Here is a 22040-nt window from a genome sequence, read left to right as displayed (position 1 = left end):
TTTGGTGTTTTATTTATATCAGTCCTACATTAGCCATTTATGATTTTTAAGGGATCAGTACCCGTTGATGTCTCAGAGACAAACATTTAAATAAAGGCATTATCTTTAAGAAACATGGAAATATGGCGAACTAAAATATAATAAATATAAATAAGGCGTGTGGTTAAAGATTTGGCGTATCCAGCCTGCGTGAAAGAGTTCTAAATTAAGTAGGTATGTACTGAGGATATGGCATCTGCTATATTATTAGTGACTCAAGCCTGACGAAAAATAATTCATTACAGGATTGATAAAATATCGATTTAATCGGTTATAAAACTGCGGTGCAGAAAGCAATTGGAAACTACTCCACTTACCCCCATGCGTATTATGAAATGTTAATGAGTATAATACGTCCTGCAATCCGATAATGTTCTGCTTCAAGGATAGATAGTTTGAAATGTATTACTAGTCCTGCCGATTTGGATCACAGGATACTGCATGCTAAATTAGCTCCCAGTGTCGGGTTTAGCTGAGACACACTGGCGTGGACAAGAATACTTTCTTCGTGATGATTATACCGTCTATTATTCATGTTTAAAATATCATAATGTAGTTGCTGCTCTAATTAAAAATAATATTAATGACTTGGGTACAATGCTATGAACCATCGAATATCTGTCCACGTTAAAGCACGCCCATCCAACCTAAACTTTATTCAAATTAACGCTCCTACATCCATAGCACAAGAAGACAAAATCTAAGGCTTTTACAACCTACTGAATAAAATCTCGGCTGAAGTAATTATTATCAATCTCTAAAATTTTAAAACTAAATTGGGAAAGCGATTGGACGGTGATGGTAACCTTACTGGAAATTTAAGCATTGCTAACAAGAACAACTTTTGCAATAGTAACAACTGTCATTAAAACACTCTAGTCCAAAAATATTTATAGAAGTTGTACACCTGAATGTCACTTTATGGTCGTTCAAAGAATTAAATTGATTTATATTAATTCAAAACCGATGGCATACATCAATCGAGTGAGCCAAAACTTCCTCAGGTATAGTGTGTAACAGTGACCACAAATTGCTGATAATAAAATATAAAACCAAACATAAGAGAGTAAACAGAATTACCATTAAAAAAATCCCTCAAATAAAGAATACAATATCGCAGAAAATATGTTTTTATATATTTATTTAGACGGCACCGCCAATAAAAACAGGAGCTGTGAACAGGAAATTCAACGACTTATACAAATGGGTGAAACCACTATGTCCAACCACACGAAAATATGGGAAAATACACAACAAAAAATACCAAGATCAATATTATACAAACACTGATCTCTTAATATTTGGCTATGATATGGCATTTGACATAAGGGTGTTGGAGAAGAATGGTTTGCATATCTTGGACAGCCAGAAAAACAAATATATCTGTTCTTATGAAGATGAACAAACAACAACGTCTCTTCAGTTTCATGATTTTGTGCCGATATTATGGAGAGACTGTTATGTCCTGTGACTGTATCCATAAGCTGTTACCACTTCTGGTTGTATTGGCGTTTTACTAACAACCATTACCTTTGTCTTTATGTTGTTTAGCTGTAGTCCATATTGATCAAACGTGGTAATCTTATTAATCAGATGTTGAAGTTCTTCGTGATTATTATTTTCAATTAACACCGTGTCATCCGCATACCTCAAATTATCAATATTGATGCTATTACTTTTGATACCACATTCAACAGCATCCAATGCTTTATTAAAAACGAATTCCGAATAGATATTAAATATTAGTGGGGACAAAATTCAGCCCTGTCTTACTCCTCTCCGTATTTGAAGCTCTTCAGAATTATCATGCCCAATCCTGATGTTTTCACGTTGATGCCAGTAAATATTTTTAATGATACATAGGTCTTTATCAGCAATACCTACCTGCTGAAGATAGGCTATTATTTCAGTATGTTTTACTCTATCAAAGGCCTTCTCAAAGTCAATAAAACACATATAAACGACATCTCTCTATCTCTGTACCATAACCTGAATAGTAAATAGTTTCTCGCTGGTACCAAGGTTATTGCGGAACCCAAACCAGTTATATAGCCAGTTTAATAAATTTTATTAAAAATATGAAGAGATATCTTTTATCTGAACTTTCGAAGAGCTTTATTATTTCACTCGGTATTTGATTCGGCCTATCTTCTTCTTCTTCTTAGCCTTCTGTCGTCCATGTTTGGACATAGGCCTCTCCCAACTCTTTCCATCGGTCTCTATCCTGAGCAACATATTTCCAATTTCTCCCGGCTATTCTTTTAATATCATCAACCCATCTCATCTGTGGTCTTCCTCTTGGTCGTTTACTTTCGTAAGGTCTCCAATGTTGTATTGTAGTATTCCAACGTTGGTCTTTTTGTCTAGCAGTGTGGCCTGCGAAGCTCCATTTAATTTTGGCAATTTTTGTTGCTATGTCCTCGACTTTTGTTTTGGATCTTACCTAGTCGTTCCTCTTTTTATCTGACAATCGTATACCTAACATTGCTCTTTCCATTGTTCTTTCTGTTGTGGCTAGTTTATTCATGTTTGCCTTGGTTAGGGTCCAGGTTTGACATCCATATGTCATGATAGGAAGGATGCATTGGTTGAACACTTTGCTCCTCAAGTATTGGGGTATTTTGCGGTTCTTAAGTATCCAACTAAGTTTTCCAAATCCTGCCCATGCTAGTCTTGCTCTTCTAGTAATTTCCGCACTTTGGTTCTCTTTGTCAAGTCTAAGGATTTGGCCTAGGTAGATATATTCCTGGATTTGTTCTATCTCACTGCCATTTATAGTTATACGTCTGGGGTCATCTGTGTTTGTCATTATTTTTGTTTTTTTTTTATATTCATTTTAAGGCCGACGTATTGGGAGCTGGCTGCTAGTTCCCCCATCATAATTTGCAGTTCCTCGAATGTGCTCGCTATAATCACTATGTCGTCAGCGAATCTGAGGTGGTTTAACTTGTTGCCATTAACGTTAATAACATAGGTTGACCAATTTGTAGTTTTGAAGACGTCTTCTAGGGCTAGGTTGAAAAGTTTTGGCGATATTACGTCTCCTTGTCTCACTCCTCTTTTAATGAGAACGGGATTTGTATTTTCGTCTAGTTGTACTATCATAGTTGCATTTTCATATATATTATGTATTAGTTGCCTATATCTCGAATCTATTCTACAATTATTAATAGCTTGTTCTATGGCCCACATCTCGATACTATCAAACGCCTCGGCCTATAAGACGCTATAATTTCGAACTTTACCGCCTGTATGACAGACCTGATATTATTAGGTCCATCAAAATAAACCGGCTGTGGTGGTTAGGTCACATAGAGATAATGAATGATATGGAGACGCCAAAACATATTTATAACCAAAGAATAGATGGAGTGAGGAGAGGCAGACCCAGAGCACGATTTAAGGATCAGGTGGAGGAAGACTTGAGAATGTTGGGAGTACGAAACTGGAAAGCCAAGGCGAAGAATAGGAGAGAATGGAGACTTATCCTTGAGCAGGCCAAGACTCACCATGTATAGTTATGTCAGGTCATGTCACTACTTCTTTAATTTCAAGATCAAGCCTTTCATCGTTACTTTATTTGTTTTTTGTACTGACCCGTTACTTCTTTCTTTTTTTATGCATATTAAATGGGTCATGTTTTCCCTAAACCCTATTCATTCTACAAATTCCCAATCGTCAATATAAGCACGTGAAAGCCAAACAGGGTCGTACTGATGTGTATCATATGATTTTTAAAAATATTTACTTTTGAAACTGTTAGTGTAAGAATTTCTTGAAATTTAATCATTATATCACAATTAAACTAAACTCTAAAAAATAACACGACCAGTAAATAACTTAACAACAACTATAACATAAATATAACACAATATATTAACTTTTAAAAATCAACACGATACAATTAGAATTTAAAATGATCGCAAGTTGGGATCTGCAACATGAGAATCTGTCTCGCTTTCGGTAATAAATTATATTTTATAGCCTCTTGACGAATGAGACGGCGAATATCAACACGTGCTTATGTTTACTGATGGGAATTTGGAAAACGAATAAACTTTATAACTCTTCAATTTCCAAACATTTATTTTCAAAGTATGTTTCTTTTTCAGCTCGTGTTTTAGTCCTTATCTCCGTATTAATTCGTTTATATATCTCGATGTTTTGATTTATCAATTTGCATGTTTTGTACATAAGATTCAAAATCTCATAGTTCATCCAATGTTGCTTTTTTGGATTGTTATCTTTTAAGTTTGGAATTGAGCTGTTTACAATCGTTTTTATTTGGTTCCAATAATCCTAGATGGATGCTTTTTGTTAGTTATTCTCAAAATTGATCTCTAAATTGTTTGTAATCGCCTGATTGTTGTTTCTAATAAAAGCCATATTCAATCTGTCAGAGTTCGCTGTTGTTTTATCTGTTTAAGCTTTAATTCGGCTATTAACAGACTGTGGTCAGATAGAACATCGGCACCAGGAAAAGTTTTTACAATAGCATATCTGCTATGGACGAAAATTTGGTAGGTTTTGGGCTTTTTACTGCTTTATTGCCCCGCCTGTTTCTTTACATTACAAATCTATTTAAAAAAATTTAATATGTGAAAACTTTTCAGAAATAATTTCTGTTAACTATTTTAGATAAAAGGCAGCAAAAAAGGTTCAATAAAAATGCAAATATAGCTTGGATAACCACATTTATTAAAATAATGTACATATTAGAGAAATATATTAAGGATACAAAAAATAGAGGTATTTATGTTTTTATGCATGCCCCAACTCCAATATCTCTTTCAATATCATCAATAAATTTTTTTAAGTTTCAAGTGCCTCACACTACAAACATTGCACGTTGCAGGGTTAAATACAGGAAACAGACCGTCTAAAAATTAAAATTTAAACAAGCAACAATTTTCAAAATACTAGGTTTGCACCAAAAACTGTTTTATCAAAAATATTATATCTAGAATTAAAATCGTATCCCCATCTAAATCAGATCTATTGTTCTCGAGACGAAAAAACAGAGTAAGTTTTCTGAAGAGATTTAAAAAACTGTAAATGTAATAGAAAAAGAGGGTATTTATTTTTGAGGTTAGGTTGTAGATTATTGTTATTAATCAAGCAGAACGAACACATATCCGCTTATACTTAATTCTTGGAGTACTCAAAGATGATTTAGAAATAATTCACTTTAAACCGGCGATACTACCAAAAAGAACTAATCAGAGTTCCACTGTAGTTGGAGTAAAATATGCTATGTGTAAAATATAATTCTCCACAAAAAGTAAAATTTGGACCCTCACTAAAAAAATTGTGGAGGAAATACAGTGTAATGATTATAACAGAGTCGTAAGTATGGCGAGCGCCATAGACATATAATACAAGAAAGACTAATCGTTGCAATACCAGCCTGTTCTCCAGTGCAACAGAGAAAACTGACGCAAAGAAGTTCCTGCAGCTCTTTCTAATTTGCCAGGTTTATCGACCACGTGACCTACGATAAGGTCACGTGATCGATGAACCCTGCGCATTAGACAGAGATACAGGAACTGCTTTGGGTAAGTTTTCTCTGTTGCACTGGGGGAACGCGACTGTATTTCAGCAGTCATTTTATATTGTATGTCTATGGCGGGACCTGATTTAAGGTAACCTAAAAAATAAAATACAGTAAGAAATCAGTCACTTTAGCATGGAAAAAACTGATATTCCAATAGTACTACAAACCACGCCTCTTTCAAATATGGCGGATCTTATGTTATATGTTCAATACTTCGCATAACAGTAACTATTTTTGATTCCGTATGTAGTTCCAACTTGCCAATTAGAAATGTTTTATTATATGTCATCCAGTAATAGACTAAACTGTATTAATAGAATCATCGTAAATAGAATACTAAGAATGTATAAAAGATTAAGATGTATAAGAGCTGCCTCCAAAAGGAAACTACAACCTATCACTTGTATGTTTGCCCTACATTTACAATTAAAAAGAAACCTAGTATTTTTATTAACATTTACTAAACACATACTAATTACTAAAATATTTAAGTTCTGTTTCCTATAAAAGCCAATTTTTCTCAAATAATAAAACATAAAAATAAAATAACATTCATAATTATAACATTCGAATATTCGTAAAATCGGTATAATATTTTAAAGTTTATAATGGATTATAATGTTGGATTTAACTGGTTAACAAGAACTTCCAAAGGTTGAATAAGAAGCTGATTCAGTTAATATTCTCCTTCTTGTGATGTTTAAGCGGCATGGACCGACTGAAAAAGAAAAGCAATTAGATATAAGATAGAGATATGTAGATAGTTTGAGTACAGTTCTAACGGAGGAATTATTTCTCAGAGAAAATCAACACCATTCTCATTGCAGCAATTTTTGTCCACTCTGTATATCATATAAATTTTTTACGGTTTTTATTTACCACGAAAATAAGCATAATCTAAATGCTTAATTTTGCAGCCTAAAGCCGCTAACGAGATACAGTCATTCTTATATTTCTCTTATCTCTCACAATCCTACATGCATTTTAAAATAATATCCTACCTAAACATCCAAATAGGCGAGAGAAAGATCCAACACCGAGGAATATTGTGTTGAACTAAATGTTTTCCAATTATAGGTAACCATTCTATGTCAATCAGGCAATAGGTACAAGGAAAGAGAGAGAGAGAAAGAGAGAGAGAGAGAGTTAGAATCAGTGTGGTTGCATATTGCAAGCGAGTTTGCCATATTTCGTCAATTCTGTTTCTTCTTCTTCAAGTGCCGTCTCCATCAATGGAGGTTAGCGGTTATGGTGGCAAACGTTTGTCTATCTTCAGCTGTTCTTAAGAGTTCCTCAAATCCAAGTCCTGTCCAGTTTCTGATATTACGTAACCAGGACAATTTTTTTCTTCCAATTCCTCGCTTTCCTTCTATTTTGCCTTTTATTATCAACTGAGGGATGAGGGTCAATTCTGTGAATTATCATAAATAAATCCTTTTGTATTCCATTTATTGTGTTCAAGTTTCAGATTATTTATGTTAGGCAATTTTGAAAACAATAATTTAAGATGTAAAAATCTTAACTACTCAAAAACATTTGTATTAAACCCCTTGCAAGGTTTAAATTATTGTTTTGAAAATTGACTAGGACCACGAGCTGCAGGAGTTTTTAAGCCTGTAGTCAGTTCACGAACAAATGCATTTCTATGTGATTTAATTGACGTGTCTACTGATTCTTTTGATACGCTGTAGCCTACGTTTACCCATGACTCATCTAAATAGACGATATTGTAGCCTTCTTCGCGGTATCGACAAATTAACTTAACTTAAAGGTCGTATTTACAGACCATTTTCGACTAAGAAAGCACTTGAAACCATTGAAGGTAATCAATGTGCCAGAATACAGATTCTATGACATAGGTAATACATATACTCGTTATATATACTCTCAAACTACTGACTAAAATAAGAGGATTTATATAACATAAAGCCTGTAGATATAAAAAACTTCCTGGATGAAAGCGAGACATAATAGATCTTATAGGAGGCAGGATGAGGTTCCCTCCTCAAAGTATTAACAATATATAAACATTACTGTAATCAGCTGAAGTAAAAAGTAACAATCTTGTTTGTACTAATGTATTTAACACCAGTATAAGTTTCTTTGCAAATTTTTCTCAGGTTACAATATTTTGCTTGCTTTGATTGGATTCAGATAGATTGTCGACAGATAAACTGTCGACGAAAAAATTTTCTGTCATCTTTTAGAGCTTGTATCTGGCTTCCTCATTCTGGCATAGAAATGGATTACTCTTCCAATATGAAAACGATACTAACGATGCAATTTTTCTATACGATTCACATGGTTTAAGATGAAAATGGCACGAAAAAATATGTAACTTAAAACATGTAAAAAAGACAATTTAGTATTCGTTACCTTGGAAATGTCCACACCAGTCATACTCTTAACAAGCATGGGTACTTTGTTGACAATATCAAGAATTTCTCCTGTAAGCTTAGCAGCACCAACTTCACCTGTTCCTGTAGATACCATAGTAATTTTCTTGGCTTGAGACAAAGGAGCAGCAACTTCTGCAGCGACCTAAACAAAAAATCATATGACATTTAAAAAATGATTGAAAGTATTTAAATCAAAAATACACCAAAGATCGGCTGATATTGATCAAAAAGAAAAGACACTCAATTAATGTATCGATGAATTACCTTTGGTAATACGTCCAGGTACATATCAATCATAGCTGCATCCTTGTACTCTTTCCAAGCTTCGGCCTTCTTGGCCATCTGTTCAGCTTCAGCCGCGGCTCTAGCTTGAATTGCGAAAGCTTCAGCTTCTCCCCTTAATCTTACAGATTCAGCCTCGGCTTCGGCTTCCAAAAGTACACGTCTGTGGTTGGCTTCTGCAATTTTTTCCAATCTGAATTTCTCCGCTTCTGCTGGTCTGCGAATCGTGGATTCGAGTTCCCGTTCTCGTCTGGCAATTTCCTGTTCTTGTACTAAAAAAAAATTAAAAATTTAGGATAAACACAATACCAATTTTGGGTCGGTTGATAAATATGTGAATTAAGTTTACCTGCAATTTGTTGGGTCCTTTCTACCACTTGAATCTGCATCTGTTCCTCCTTGATTCTCTGCTTGGTCTTGGCAGCTTGCAGCTCGTAAGCCATTTCAGCTTCGGCGTTTTTCGTCTGCACTTCTACATCATAAGCAGCCTTCTTCAATTCGAAGTCCCTCTTTGCTTTCGCAATTTCTGTGTCGTTTAAGAAGACGGAGGCCATTCTTTGTTCTTCGGCGATGGCTTCTTTGATTTGTGCTTCTGCTCTAGCTTCAGCTTCACCAATTCTCGCGTCTCGTTTTACTTCTGCCGTTCGGGCCATACCCAAACTTTTAAGGTAACCCTTTGTGAAAAGAAAATATTTAATCACGAGGGGAAGGAATAGGTATTGGAGTAGCTCAAACATTGCAACATTCTGTTAGGATTGGTATTTCTCAAGATATGCAAAGTGCTCCATTTTTGTATTTTTAATCACATTTTTTAAAACACTAAAATTTTTTGAATTGCAAACAAATTTAAATAATTTATTTATAAAGCAAGAAAAATGAATAAAATAAGCATGCAGCAATTTGTGTTACAGGTTTAGTTACATGTTTTTGATTAGAACATACATAGTATTAAAGATGGATAGAGGATAAAGATTGCGAACCTTTGCGGGATTCGATTTAATGATCCAAATGATATCTAAATAAAATGATATGCCGGAGAGGGAAGGCACGCATGGCTGTGAAATTTTCGATAATTATTTGGCTGAACCACAAATCAGCTTTTTCCTTCCACTCATCTAATGGCACTTCAACCCAGGTCGGACCTTGGCCTCCTTCTGTAAGCTTCTTCAAATATCTCTCGATCTACTGTTGTTATTTTCCGTGAATGTGTTTTTCCAACAGTTCCAACAGATTCGGTTCTCATGAATCCGAAAAAAAGTAGCTTTTTAGATAGTGGTAAATAAGATCCAGAAACCTTTCCATTTCCCATCTCCCATAGGAGCGGCACAATGATAAGAAGAATATTGATATAAATGAAGAGATATATCATTTTACAAGACATTTTAAGGCTAAGTGAAAACATTCATTGGGAATAAGTGTTGATCATAGTCGTTTGCGACAAATTATATAATACCATTAAATTACTCGCGGTTTGAGTATGTTCCATTTTTCCTCTAAACAAGTTTTCATATGCTGTTATTCCATTACGTACTGTAGCAGCTGATTTTTGTAATCTAAGGAATACTTTTAATACAGAGAATTTTATTTATATGTCTCGCAATCTTTTTTCCCCCTTATTTTTGTTTAAAATTTATCGATATATTAATGCAGATTCGTCGTTGTTAATATCTCTTGGAAGTGTAATGGGCACGATTAAACGGCGGTAGTTTAATTGTAGCAATCGTTCTTCAAATTTTTGCGGTCGTTTCATCGAAACGACTACAAGACTGCGAAACGACAGTCTAAAAAAAGTCGAAAAGGGGCAATTTTTGATCAATTTCATCAAATGTCCGAGATTTTATTTTTTTTTAAGAATTTTCAATTTTTCTGGTAAGCTATCACGTAAAGGCAGTTCTTTTTTAAGACCCTTCTAGAATTTTATGTTTCAGATTTGCCGTTCTAGAGATTAACTGTCCGTACATAATAAATAAGATAAAAACAATTGTTCAAAATGTGCTATTTTTTAGCATTCTAGATGGTAGTAACTGAAAAAACCGTCTTAGAAGCTCATTGAATTTTTATCGCTCACATAAGTTTTGGAGAATGTTGAGGTTTAAGGAGGCTGAACCGAGTCCGAGCTTTTGCTCAATTGACAAATAAAGAGTCCGTCAGATTTTGCATGAATGAATGAAAACGTAGAAAGATTGCATAAAAATGGTGCCAAATTTCTCACACCAGAGCAAACAAAATCGACAATGATTGGACTATCCTCCATATTCGTATCTAAGGGAGCACCATACCAAGTGTTTCGAAGCAACCTTTACTATTTAATGTGTCTTCTGGGTATGATTAGGCGGAATCACAATTTATAACAAGAAATAAAAATACTCATGAACTACTTTTACGCAGTATCCAACGTTGTCACAACTCGTATTCTTCCATATTGCTCACGTCACTATACCATTGAGTCATCCTTTGTCTTCCCCATACTACTTACTACAGCTTCACCCCGCTCTTGTTTTCGTTTCTTAAAGAATCTCCTGCAAGCATACTTTTGGTTTTAGCATCTTCTCTCGTTTTTATTTCAGATCTCATAATAGGTCTAATGTAAGTCTTGTATATTCTAAAATCTTCTAAAACTTTTATTCATAAGAGAACCATATGGTTCTAATTTACGTAGACACACTATATTCAACTGTGTAAATTCTATAGATTTTTCTTTGATTCGTTTTATTATAAACGTTCATTGTTGTAGATCTGTTTTTTTCCATCTGTTTGACATTCGCATGCCAGTTCTTATTTTCGGTATGTTACTTCTTCAATCTTGGAACTGTTTGATATTTAGTAATATTTTACTAAATGAGATGCTTTCCATCTTCTGCATCTCATAAACATCTTTAAATTATGTCATATCAAGTTTCCAATTGTACTCCTTCTGGTGTTTGGATGAACTCCTTAACAAATCTTTTTCTGGTTTTGATCATTTTCCAAGCTTTTTTTCTTTTTACTCCATATATTTCGTGGTTAATGCAGCTGGTAAATTTTAACTAATATTTCCTTTTAATGGTTCTATCTATGGTATTTAAAGGATGCACTGATTTTTTTTCACTCCGTTATAAACAGTTCTGCACTCTAACCTTATACTCGATTGTTGAGAGGGTGGCTTTCAGCAATTTCAATAAGTGTATTGGGATAATGAATTCTACCATGGCTTTGTATACTGATGGTGAATATCAAATACTCATATGTTTTTTTCCAAAGCTTGTCTTAGAAGAAATATTTAATTCATTATATTGAATAGTTTAAGATATTTGCCTATTATGTTTTCATAATATCCAGATAGTCGATCGTAAAGAATGTAGGCCAATATTTTGTTCCTCTGTAGTTATCACAAATTGTTTGATCTCCTTTATTGATTTGATTTCCTTGATAGATGTACCTGCTTCCAAATCAGTTCTACTAGCCTACTTAGACAACAGGTCAGATTTTTTGAGCAAAATTTTAAAAGCTCAGAAGGAATCCCATCTGCTTCCGGAGTTTTCTTTCAAGTTTTGTACCGCTTTGATGACTTCTTCCTCTGTTGGGGAAGTTATCTTTATCCCTGTCCTCTTCCATGCCTTCGAGCACATTTCTGCTTCTTGTAAGTTGATGCAATGATCTCTCCTGTTCTGTTTCTAACTATTTATAGTCTAGGTTTGAATTTCTTTCTGTTCTGGTTAACCTTCTTGTAGAATTTTCGCGTTTCTATTTGTGTTACACACACAAATAGAACTTTGCTCCATACATGTTACAAATATGTGCTTTCTTTCTAATATACATCGGCTTTCGGGCAAATGTTTCAGTCCAAAACATTTTATACACTGCGTGTTCATATTTATTACTTGCATTAGTTAGATACATTAAAAAAGGCTGCTTTACCCACATACAAGATTGCTGACACCTTCAACAATCTATAAAGCAAAGTCCTTAAGAAGCTGCTGTAAGCTTGGGCTTTACAGAAAATCATTGAAAATAAACCTATGCAACGGAGCATCGAAGGATACAATATCATTCTTGAATGAAAGTTTAGCTATTGTCAAATGTTCAAAGCCTAACCGAAGTTTCAAGACTTTATCGACCCTAAATTCAATCGACTTCCTTGTACGCAGAGAAACCTACTCACCACGATTTCAAAACTCTAGGTTGACTCTATCAAAAGTTATTTGTAAATTTGGTGGCCTTTGGGGAACCCACATTCAATATAATTCTTTGGACCAGGAGGACCTATTTATCAAGTTTCTAGACTCTTAACTTTTCCTTAATAGGTTATCGCAGAGATAGACAATTAATTGATGATTGTCAATGATTAGGAAAATGAAGTTTCAGCGGGACATAGTGTAGTTGTAGAGAATGAAGAAGAGAACTTGAGCAGGTTACACCTTCTGATAATTAATCATGATGGTCGGAATAATAGAGTTACGAAAATAATCAGTTCATTTATTAATTGTTAAATGTTAATGCTAAAAACAAATATTATTAATTTCAACTATTATTTATTATTCAATTATTATTTATAAAGAATTCAACAATTTACTGTCTTTTACTCCAGTCGTCAGAGACGAAAATGCCACTGAACCTCTAAAAATCATCCGAACAACTGAGTTTTGCTAAGAATGTCAATATTGGGACTCTAAAACAGATTCTAAACAAAAAAGGTTTACCATTTTTACCCCCCATCGTCCCCCTAAAACGCCCCATCGTAGGGGGGAAAACGGACAAAATAGATTTATTAAAAATCTGTACGCCGCAGAAAAAAATGCTTCAAATAAAAACTATAGCTAAGATAATTTTGATCAATAATATTTATTAGCACTTTTTGTGTAGAATGAATCGTTCTCTCAGAAACAACGCTTGAAGCGACTGGTGATTTTGAATGTCAGTTACGCGAGCGAAATAATTTTAAATACAATTTGTATCAACTCGGCGGTAAAAATTCGATATCTTTTAATCAGATCGTTCTATCAACAAAATGTGTATATAAGGTGAAGAGTTCAGCTTTCGTATGCAATTTTTGCCATTGTTCTTTAAAAGTTTAAATTTTGCCTTCTTTAGAGATATTTCAATTGCCTCAATTTCAATTGCCAATTAGGCTCTAGCAATGAAAATTCCATTAGATATATTTTATTGATCTCATGAGAATCGTAAAAAATGACAAAAATCGCGCAACGTTTATTTATTTAACACCTTTATAAAAGCTGACTTCATTTTGTAGCATTTCAAATCACCTTGTATAAGTTAAAGCACCGAAATATTATTTCAATCCTTTTTGCGTCGCCGAGATTTATAATAAACACATTTTAAAGTTTGTTTATATAACACAGATGCATATTACCTTGGTGTTTTCTTTGATCGTGAAGCGGCTTTAGGATATTTTGAGCGTCAAATAAACAAAATATTTCGATTTGTGCTTTGTTTATATCGAGTTGGGCGAATGAATTTTAAAGATAATTACATGACTCTCAGTGGAGCCTCAGTCGAAGGCAATTGGTTTCAGTGTGTAACGATGTGCTGAACGTCCTACAGCAACAGCGTTCAACAGTTCGAACCGTGGGAGTGTCGATAATCATGCATCCATTTCCACAAGACGACGAGGTGGGGTCCAGAGCGGCTATTTAAAGAGAGCGGCTGGCGGAGTTAAAGGAGTCTTGTGGCTAACGCTCTAGGCTCCTTGGCTCGCTAGTGTATTGAATCTGCGAGCCAACCCGGACAGAAGGACTTCCGCAGTGAAGATTATGCTCTGTCCTTAATCAAGCAGAACTCGTGGGTATAGTGGATTGAACGTTACCGTCATCTCTGACTCCGAGTATAACGTAGAACTGCACAATCGAATATTTTGATTGCGAGAGCGTTTGGCGCTTCCGCTGGACTGAGGTGGAAGCGAGTATAAGTCTGCGTGCGATCGAATTCGCGTATTTCATTTTCTGTTAGTAATAATAATTTTTCTTTTACAGACGTCCACCGGGGAATTCACTCTCGCGAGATCCAGGCGGGGATATAAAATATATTTTATTTTTATTTTTGTACATACGTTAGAATTAATAGATTTGTTTTTATTTCAATCTGTGTTTTACTGAGTCTGTCGCCTCGAAAGAGCTACCCGTCACAAGTGTTGGTCCGAATTTTTCGTCAAATTCGTAAATGTCTTTTCGTTTTTCGCCTTTTTTCATGGGAAAATGTGTAGTATTGTGGCAGTTAAAAGGAACCGGCAAATTTGTTGTGAAAAAGTGAATTATACTCAAAGTAATGTGTCAGTTTTACAAGAGTAGTCACTGTTTTATTTTTACGCCGTCTCTCATCTGAGAAATTTGTAAAACGACACTTTCAAAAAATTTGAAAGAGACCCACATGTTCCAGTGTTGAGTTTTTAAAAAGCCGAGTGTCAAGTTGGCGTCCAAGTTGCCCCAAGTCATCAGTTGGAGATACATTTGCTTGTGTTGCAGTCAATCTGAATCCAGTTCTAACCTCAGAAATTTTAAAGAAATAAAATTAACGTTTAGTGAAATCCAGGTAACTTTTTTTGTTGAACTTTTAAAGTAAAAATAGACATTTGCCATAAATAATTGCTTTCATAACAGGTTAATATATTGTAATAATTAAAATTATAAATGTTAGGTTGTGGCTAAGCTGTCATATTAATTATTCCCAAAGTTTGGAAATAAATATTGACATCTGACAGCTAGTTTTATTTTTGACAGTTGATACATACCTAATCATAATTGAGATTTTGTTTTGTTAAAAAAAGGTTAACCTCTATGCATAGTTCCATTTAAAAGATATTTTTCATTTGTAATAATTTATTTCTGCTACAAAATATCGCCCAGTAAGAATTGTAAGTTTTTGTAGTATCTCCAAATTCTAGAGTTTGTAAATGGATAGAACATAGTAAGTTTGCTTTTTTGTTATTTTGTATTTATTTTTGTAACTATTTGTGGTAAGATAACAATAAATATTTAATTTTTTTTCTAAACCAATTTGTTTATTTCTTTTAAAAAAGTTTCTAACCCCCTTTAGTCTTTTTTAGGCAGGAAAAGCCTTTCTTTCATCCAGCAGGAAGATTCTTCTAAGCGGTGTCCATTTTAAATAGCTTGAGAACCTTCTTGTGTTCTCCAGGAAATTCATGTAAGTACCCCTTTTGCTTTACGTTTTCGTAGTTGCCCCAATCCAACCCCATCTTGTTATTCACTTATCCACGATCCAGCTTTCCCAGAGAAACCCTGAGTAGCCGTTCGCAACGTTTCGGTTTGTTTTGCTTACCCTATCTCTAGCCCCATAATTTCTGTCCCCAATTTTCAACCCATTATAGTAATATCCTATGTGGTAGGCAAAATAATCGTTACAATGTGCGGCAAAATACAAAAATTGATTACGAAAGCTGCACTCTTCACCAAAAACGCATTTTGATTTTTGCCGATAGGAGACTCTAATCAAAAGATATCGAATTTTTACCGTCGAGTTCACATTTTATTTAAATTTCATTTAGATTTCGCGCGTGTAACTGACATTTAAAATCGATGGTCGCTTCAAGCGTTGTTTCTGAGAGAACGGTTCATCCTACATAAAAACTGCTAATTAACATTTTTGTTTAAAAATATCTCAGCTATATTTTTTTTTCAAACATTTTATTCTACAGTGTATAGAATTTGAACAAATCGATTTTTTCCTTTCCCCCTTTTTAGGGAGAAGCCGGGAGTAAAAGTAGTACACTTTTTTGGGATTCCAAAATTGACGTTCTCAGCAAAATTTAGCGTGTTTGTATGATTTTTAAATGTCAAATCTCGACGAATGGAGTATTTGTAAATAAGGTAGAGTTAAATCCTCTACTGAATTTATTCCCAACTATTTTAAATTAATTTTAAGAATAGAGTAAGAACAAAAAACAGGGACATTATAATATATAGAAAATTATGGTTGTGTTATTTCATCTATACTCACATCACTCTCCTTATCGGAATGGTTTTAAAACATTTACTAAAGCAACTTAGAACCTACTAACTTAAAATAAAAACTTACTAGGGAAACAATGTTTTAAAAATAAAAACTACATTAATTAATTTTATTGCAGCTTATGATCTAAATTTATTACTTTCTACTATTTACTACTAGCAATTTCTCTTTATTGATAAGTAAGTAAATATTATGTGTATTTTTGCATTATATTAAATTACAAACAAGCAGTTCTTGAAGGGTTAACATTATAGTTCAATATATTCAGGTACAACAAAATTGTAAGATGGTAGTAAAGTAAAGTAAGGTGATGGGAAAAACTTCTTGAAACAACTAGATCAATAAATTAGAAAGTAAAGATATCATTTGCAAAGAAAAAAAACAATGCTTATATCAGGGATGTACTACGCTCTACGAGGAAAGTATTTTTCATCGAATGAAAAAGTCCTTGCAGCAGTAGGTTATTTTGAACACGTTCGCATAAAACTGTATGAATGGAATACAAAGATTTAAGCATCTCTGGAAAAAGTATATTGAACCTAAGGGAGAATATATGGAAGAACAAAATTATTTTTTAAAACCTAAAATTGTTTTTTTTTTGTTTCCACTCCACAAATATACTATACAGAGGAAATTTAAAAAAAAAATCTAGTTGCATTAGTAAATGTTATAACAAACATTTCGAATACTACTTGTTGGTTCAAATATCTCACCCTGCCATCAACGGGGTCCTGAAAAGAAATATTTGTAGAAATCTATATTTAATTTGTTACATTCAATAGGTTAGATAATTATAAGCAAAATGGAGCACAATGCATTAAAATAATTAATTATATTAATAGCTTAAAATATTTAATACTCTAATTGGATCGTTGTTTTTAAATATCATACAGACAATACAAATACATTTTCGGAACACTAATATTTTGTATAGGTATGTACACAAAATATTAATCCTTGTGTATCCTTATTTTTATCCATTCTATTTTGCTTATTTATGTACCGTGATACTGGCGATGTGATGAACGGGGGCAAACAGTGCGAACAGTGGACGGGTCACGTCAGTAAGCGTTTTAGAGCAACTTCCACGACAGCTGGGTAGCATCAATAAGCGTTCTAATAAATTTACTTGTTTTAATATCAAAATAACGCTTATTGAAGATAAGTTGAATATAATTTATTTATGTTATATTGTATTATAGGCTATGCAACGAGAAAAGATAGCGCGCCAAAACAGCAAGGCGTTGCTAAATTTATCAAGACCGGATTAAACTGTTGCTAATAAGTAACGACCGCACAACCAAAGCAAGCAACTGAGAATTTCAGATTTCAGTTCAGTCGATAACTCGTTAAATAGTCGATAAATCGAGAATAAAAGTCGATAAATTAATAACTTATCAGTTTAGACAAGGAAAAAGAGGAGACGCGTAATCGTATGGAATTGACTGAAGCCTGCACCAGAATTGACTAGCACCAGAAAAGTTGCCAGGTCATATTTTATTTCTTCAGTAGATTAAGAATAATGGATATACAGGGTGAGTCATGAGGAACTTTACATACTTCTACCATATGTAGAGTCCCTCAGGGAGCACATCATGTGGCCACTAAAAAATGTCAACTCCTCTGCTTTATTAATTAACAGGGTGATTTGTGTAATTGACCATTTATTTCATTTTACTGTAGTGTTTATACGGCTCATTTGATTTTTTTAATTTTTGCATGATACAGTACACTACTATCAAGCATTCAACTGGTATTAGCTAAACTAAAAAATTCCAGGACTGGCTTTGGAAAAATTAATTTAGGGATTCGTATTAAATATTACACCCTGTATATATTTTTTTTAAAATGCAATAAGTGATTTTCAAACTACATAAATAGCCAATGAAAACGACATATGCGACAATGTTGTCGCACTTTTATTAAATTTTTAGTGAACGATCAAATCTTACCAAAAATAGAACAACCATAATGAAGTATCAAATTATAAGGTATTAATTTAAACAAATGTTATAAATTTCAAATATTTTAATTAAAATGAGTTCCTACAACATAATCTAATACGTAGAAAATTAACATCTTTACTGTCACTTTGTATTATCTCTACGATAGACTCAATTGTTTTTCAATTTTAAATTTTTACTCATAGATCGTATTGGGGCATTATTTTCGATAAATAATAAATTAAATTGATAAAAAAGTCAAACCTCTTGTATGTGTTAGTTTTTGTTGATTGTAAATGATTAAAATTTTATGTCCAATAATAATACATTGCATCAACTGTACTAAATAAAAATAAATCTAAAAAAGTTTAAAATGAAGGTTGGCGTTGACCGTTTGACGTTTCTTGATATTTTATACCCATTGTCATTATTGTCATTATCAATTGTTATTTATGTGTACAAGAGTACATATTTCTTCTGTCATATCTACGTTAAGTACATTGTGTTAGTTTTGGTAGAGCTTTTGTTACTTTCGTTCAAAATGCCACATCAGTTTTCGACCACAGAATATGCAGACATAATATTTGTTTATGGATTCTGTAATGGGATTGGTAGGGCTGCTAGTAGAGAATATCGCAGGAGATTTCCTAATCGTCGAACTCCCAGTCATCCAACATTTGGGTCAGTTTTTAATTATTTGCGAGAAAATGGCACTTTTCCTAGTGGAACAACAGAGCGACATGTAGATGAAGCGCAGGAAGATGACATTATGGACGCCGTTACTATGAATCCTACAATAAGCACTAGACAAATAAGTCGAGAACTCAATGTTACTCAATCAAAAGTAAGTAGAGTCTTACAAAAAAATAATCTATACCCATATCACATTTAAATGGTTCAGCGACTACATATGAGATCGATAGGTTGGAATTTTGTAGATGGATTAACAATAATCGGCCAACGCTATACAGGACACTATTTACAGATGAAGCCCAATTTACCAGAGACGGGATAAATAATTCACGAAATTCACATGTGTGGGCAGAAGAAAATCCTAATGCTATTCGAGAACGTCGTTCTCAGTTAAGGTTTTCGGTTAACGTGTGGATTGGTGTCATAAATAACCAATTAGTAGGTCCTCACTTTTTTGATGGTCCTTTAACAGGGCAGGTCTATTTGAACTTTCTACAAAATATTTTGCCGAATTTGCTTGCCAACGCGAACGTTGCTATCCGAGGTATGTATTTTCAGCATGATGGGGCACCCCCACACTTTTTACTGGCAGTGAGACAACATCTCAATAATGTTTATGGCAACAGGTGGATAGGACGTGCAGGTCCTATTTCGTGGCCTTCAATCCCGTTGATTACCATATTTGGGGACAATTGAAGCAACTAGTTTACGCAGTGAATATTATTAACCGACAACAATTAATTGATAGAATTATACATTGTTGTAATACTACTAGAAACGATCCCCAGAGTATCCGTAATTCAATACGTCAATTAACAATTCGGCAACAAAAATGTGTACAGGCTGCAGGGTTCCATTTCGAAAATCTATTTTGAATTATTTTTATTTTGATACCATTACTGTATCTTTTCCAGTTCTAATTTATGGGTTTATCATAACTATGTACATATTTTTAGTTTTTTTTTAATTGTTCTTCGTTATTGTTAGTAGTTACTGTTTTTTGTTGTGCAGTGACTCAGTTTATCATTTCAATTAAAATGTTTGAAATTTATAACATTTGTTTAAATTAATTACCTTATATGAGATAATATATAAGATATGATCGTTCACTAAAAATTTAATAAAAGTGCGACAACATTGTCGCATATGTCGTTTTCATTGGCTATTTATGTAGTTTGAAAATCACTTATTGCATTTTAAAAAAAATATATACAGGGTGTAATATTTAATACGAATCCCTAAATTAATTTTTCCAAAGCCAGTCCTGGAATTTTTTAGTTTAGCTAATACCAGTCGAATGCTTGATAGTAGTGTACTGTATCATGCAAAAATTTAAAAAATCAAATGAGCCGTATAAACACTACAGTAAAATGAAATAAATGGTCAATTACACAAATCACCCTGTTAATTAATAAAGAAGAGGAGTTGACGTTTTTTAGTGGCCACATCATATGCTCCCTGAGGGACTCTACATATGGTAGAAGTATGTAAAGTTCCTCATGACTCACCCTGTATATCAATAAATAAATTTTTTCAAAATTTATAATTGAACACTGACATAATGATCATTTTTGAACATGATTTTATCATTACATATTTTTTAGTAGATCGATATAATGTTTCAGTAAATCAGTAAATTGAAGTTGAAATCAGTAGGTCTACTGATTTTTCAGTAGACCTGGTAACCCTGCAAGAGGTAGTAATGGGCAACGTCAAGTCACAAAACATGGCGGTCACATCGAAACTGGCTTCACTTTTCGAAAGTTTATTAAATGAACGTTACCTGTCATCTCTCTTACCCTGTCTATCTAAGCCTATCAGCCTCGCTGAGTAGCGCCATCTAATTTAGAAGACAGAAAATGGACACCACTCTCTGTCTGTGCTACTAGAGAATATAAACGCTTATCTATTTTCTCTAAAATTCAATGAAGGATTTGCGTAAGAAATTAAAAACCATGTAAAAGAAATAATACCAGGGTATGGAGGTAATTATTTTCAATAACAAATAGAGATGAAAAGGATTTGGGAAATTAATTTCAAATAATTAAACTAGTTATAGAATAAGAAATATCAAAGATATACTCATACTCAATGTACAACAGATGAATATTATTAAATTACTACACAAAAATAAAGATTTTTGTATCAATACATTTGTATGTACAGCCCACGTGTGATATTTTTTTGGTTTTTTCTTGGTACCTAAAAGAATTTACTAGATTTCGATAATACTCTTTATGGATACTTATACCTTACTAAATTCCTTTAATAATAATTTGTATTGTCTGTATACAACGAAATATAAAGGTATATTTTCTTCGTCGACATTTAACATCCAGTGACATATTTTACGACACGCTCACAACATCTCATAATAAATATTCCAAATTGTAAAACTCACCTTACAAAATTTACCTTTAGCATTTTTTTGCTTGAAAGTTTTTCCAAAAAGATTATAAATTTTGTAGTAACAGTACATTCTAATCTTTGAAACGTTCAAAAAGTTTAACTTTTTGATAATTTTTAGCAACTCCACAACGTTTTGGACCAAAAGTAAAGCAGTACACTAAGGCTAGGGAAAGTTGCAATGCACAATGCTTTTTTTGAGCATAATCGTAAAAATTAGACTCCAGTTATAATGTAAGTGGATATTTTATCTTTGGATCATCATCATACTGATTTTCCATTGTTTTTGGTTTGGTTTTTATGCCTAGATCTTCCAGTTAGTAGTACCAATTCTTTTTAACATTCTGCCTTAAATGATCTATCGGAAACGAAAATTCTGCTTTCCACGCCAAATTCTGAGTTTCGTTTTCGATCACTGCATTCAGGTAGAGCTGACTCTACGGTACGCCATTAATTTAAGTGATGTCTAAATGACTTTATCCATCTAATACTTTCTACCTAAACGCTAATAACAAATGTATCTGGTTAGCAAACCATTCATATTCCGTTCAGCATGTCCGATCTGCGTACTTTACGACCTTTTTTCTTCATCACCTCGAGCGACAATTCTATATTTTTAGGCGAAATGGTTCACATTTGAGCAGTACGAAGTTGAAAAGCTAAGCCTAGGTATGTTAGAAAATGTGACTTTGTATACTGCATGCAGATCCACCAAACCCAAGGCAAAGCATAATGTCCTATTAATATTCGGATGGCCGCGGG

The 22040-nt window shown here is 33.5% G+C and overlaps 1 protein-coding gene across 2 annotated transcripts in view; it reads right to left on the bottom strand.

Annotated features, from left to right (window-relative positions):
* Positions 1 to 4716: 4716 nt before the first annotated feature.
* Positions 4717 to 22040, bottom strand: part of Flo1 (flotillin-1) — a 76869-nt gene continuing 59545 nt past the window's right edge. Inside the window, exons 5-9 of one of the 2 annotated variants that reach the window (XM_072527019.1) lie at positions 16950 to 16967; positions 8624 to 8948; positions 8257 to 8546; positions 7970 to 8134; positions 4717 to 6311 (exon numbers count right to left, since the gene is read on the bottom strand). In XM_072527019.1, the coding sequence (XP_072383120.1) occupies positions 6294 to 6311; positions 7970 to 8134; positions 8257 to 8546; positions 8624 to 8948; positions 16950 to 16967 (816 nt within the window). In that variant the 3' untranslated portion in view covers positions 4717 to 6293. The remainder of the gene's footprint in view (positions 6312 to 7969; positions 8135 to 8256; positions 8547 to 8623; positions 8949 to 16949; positions 16968 to 22040) is intronic. The other variant, XM_072527020.1, reaches the window with a different exon arrangement.

This window comes from Diabrotica undecimpunctata, chromosome 3 (assembly GCF_040954645.1).
Source record: "Diabrotica undecimpunctata isolate CICGRU chromosome 3, icDiaUnde3, whole genome shotgun sequence".
Lineage (NCBI taxonomy): Eukaryota > Metazoa > Arthropoda > Insecta > Coleoptera > Chrysomelidae > Diabrotica > Diabrotica undecimpunctata.
This window is presented reverse-complemented; position numbering and strand designations above follow the sequence as displayed.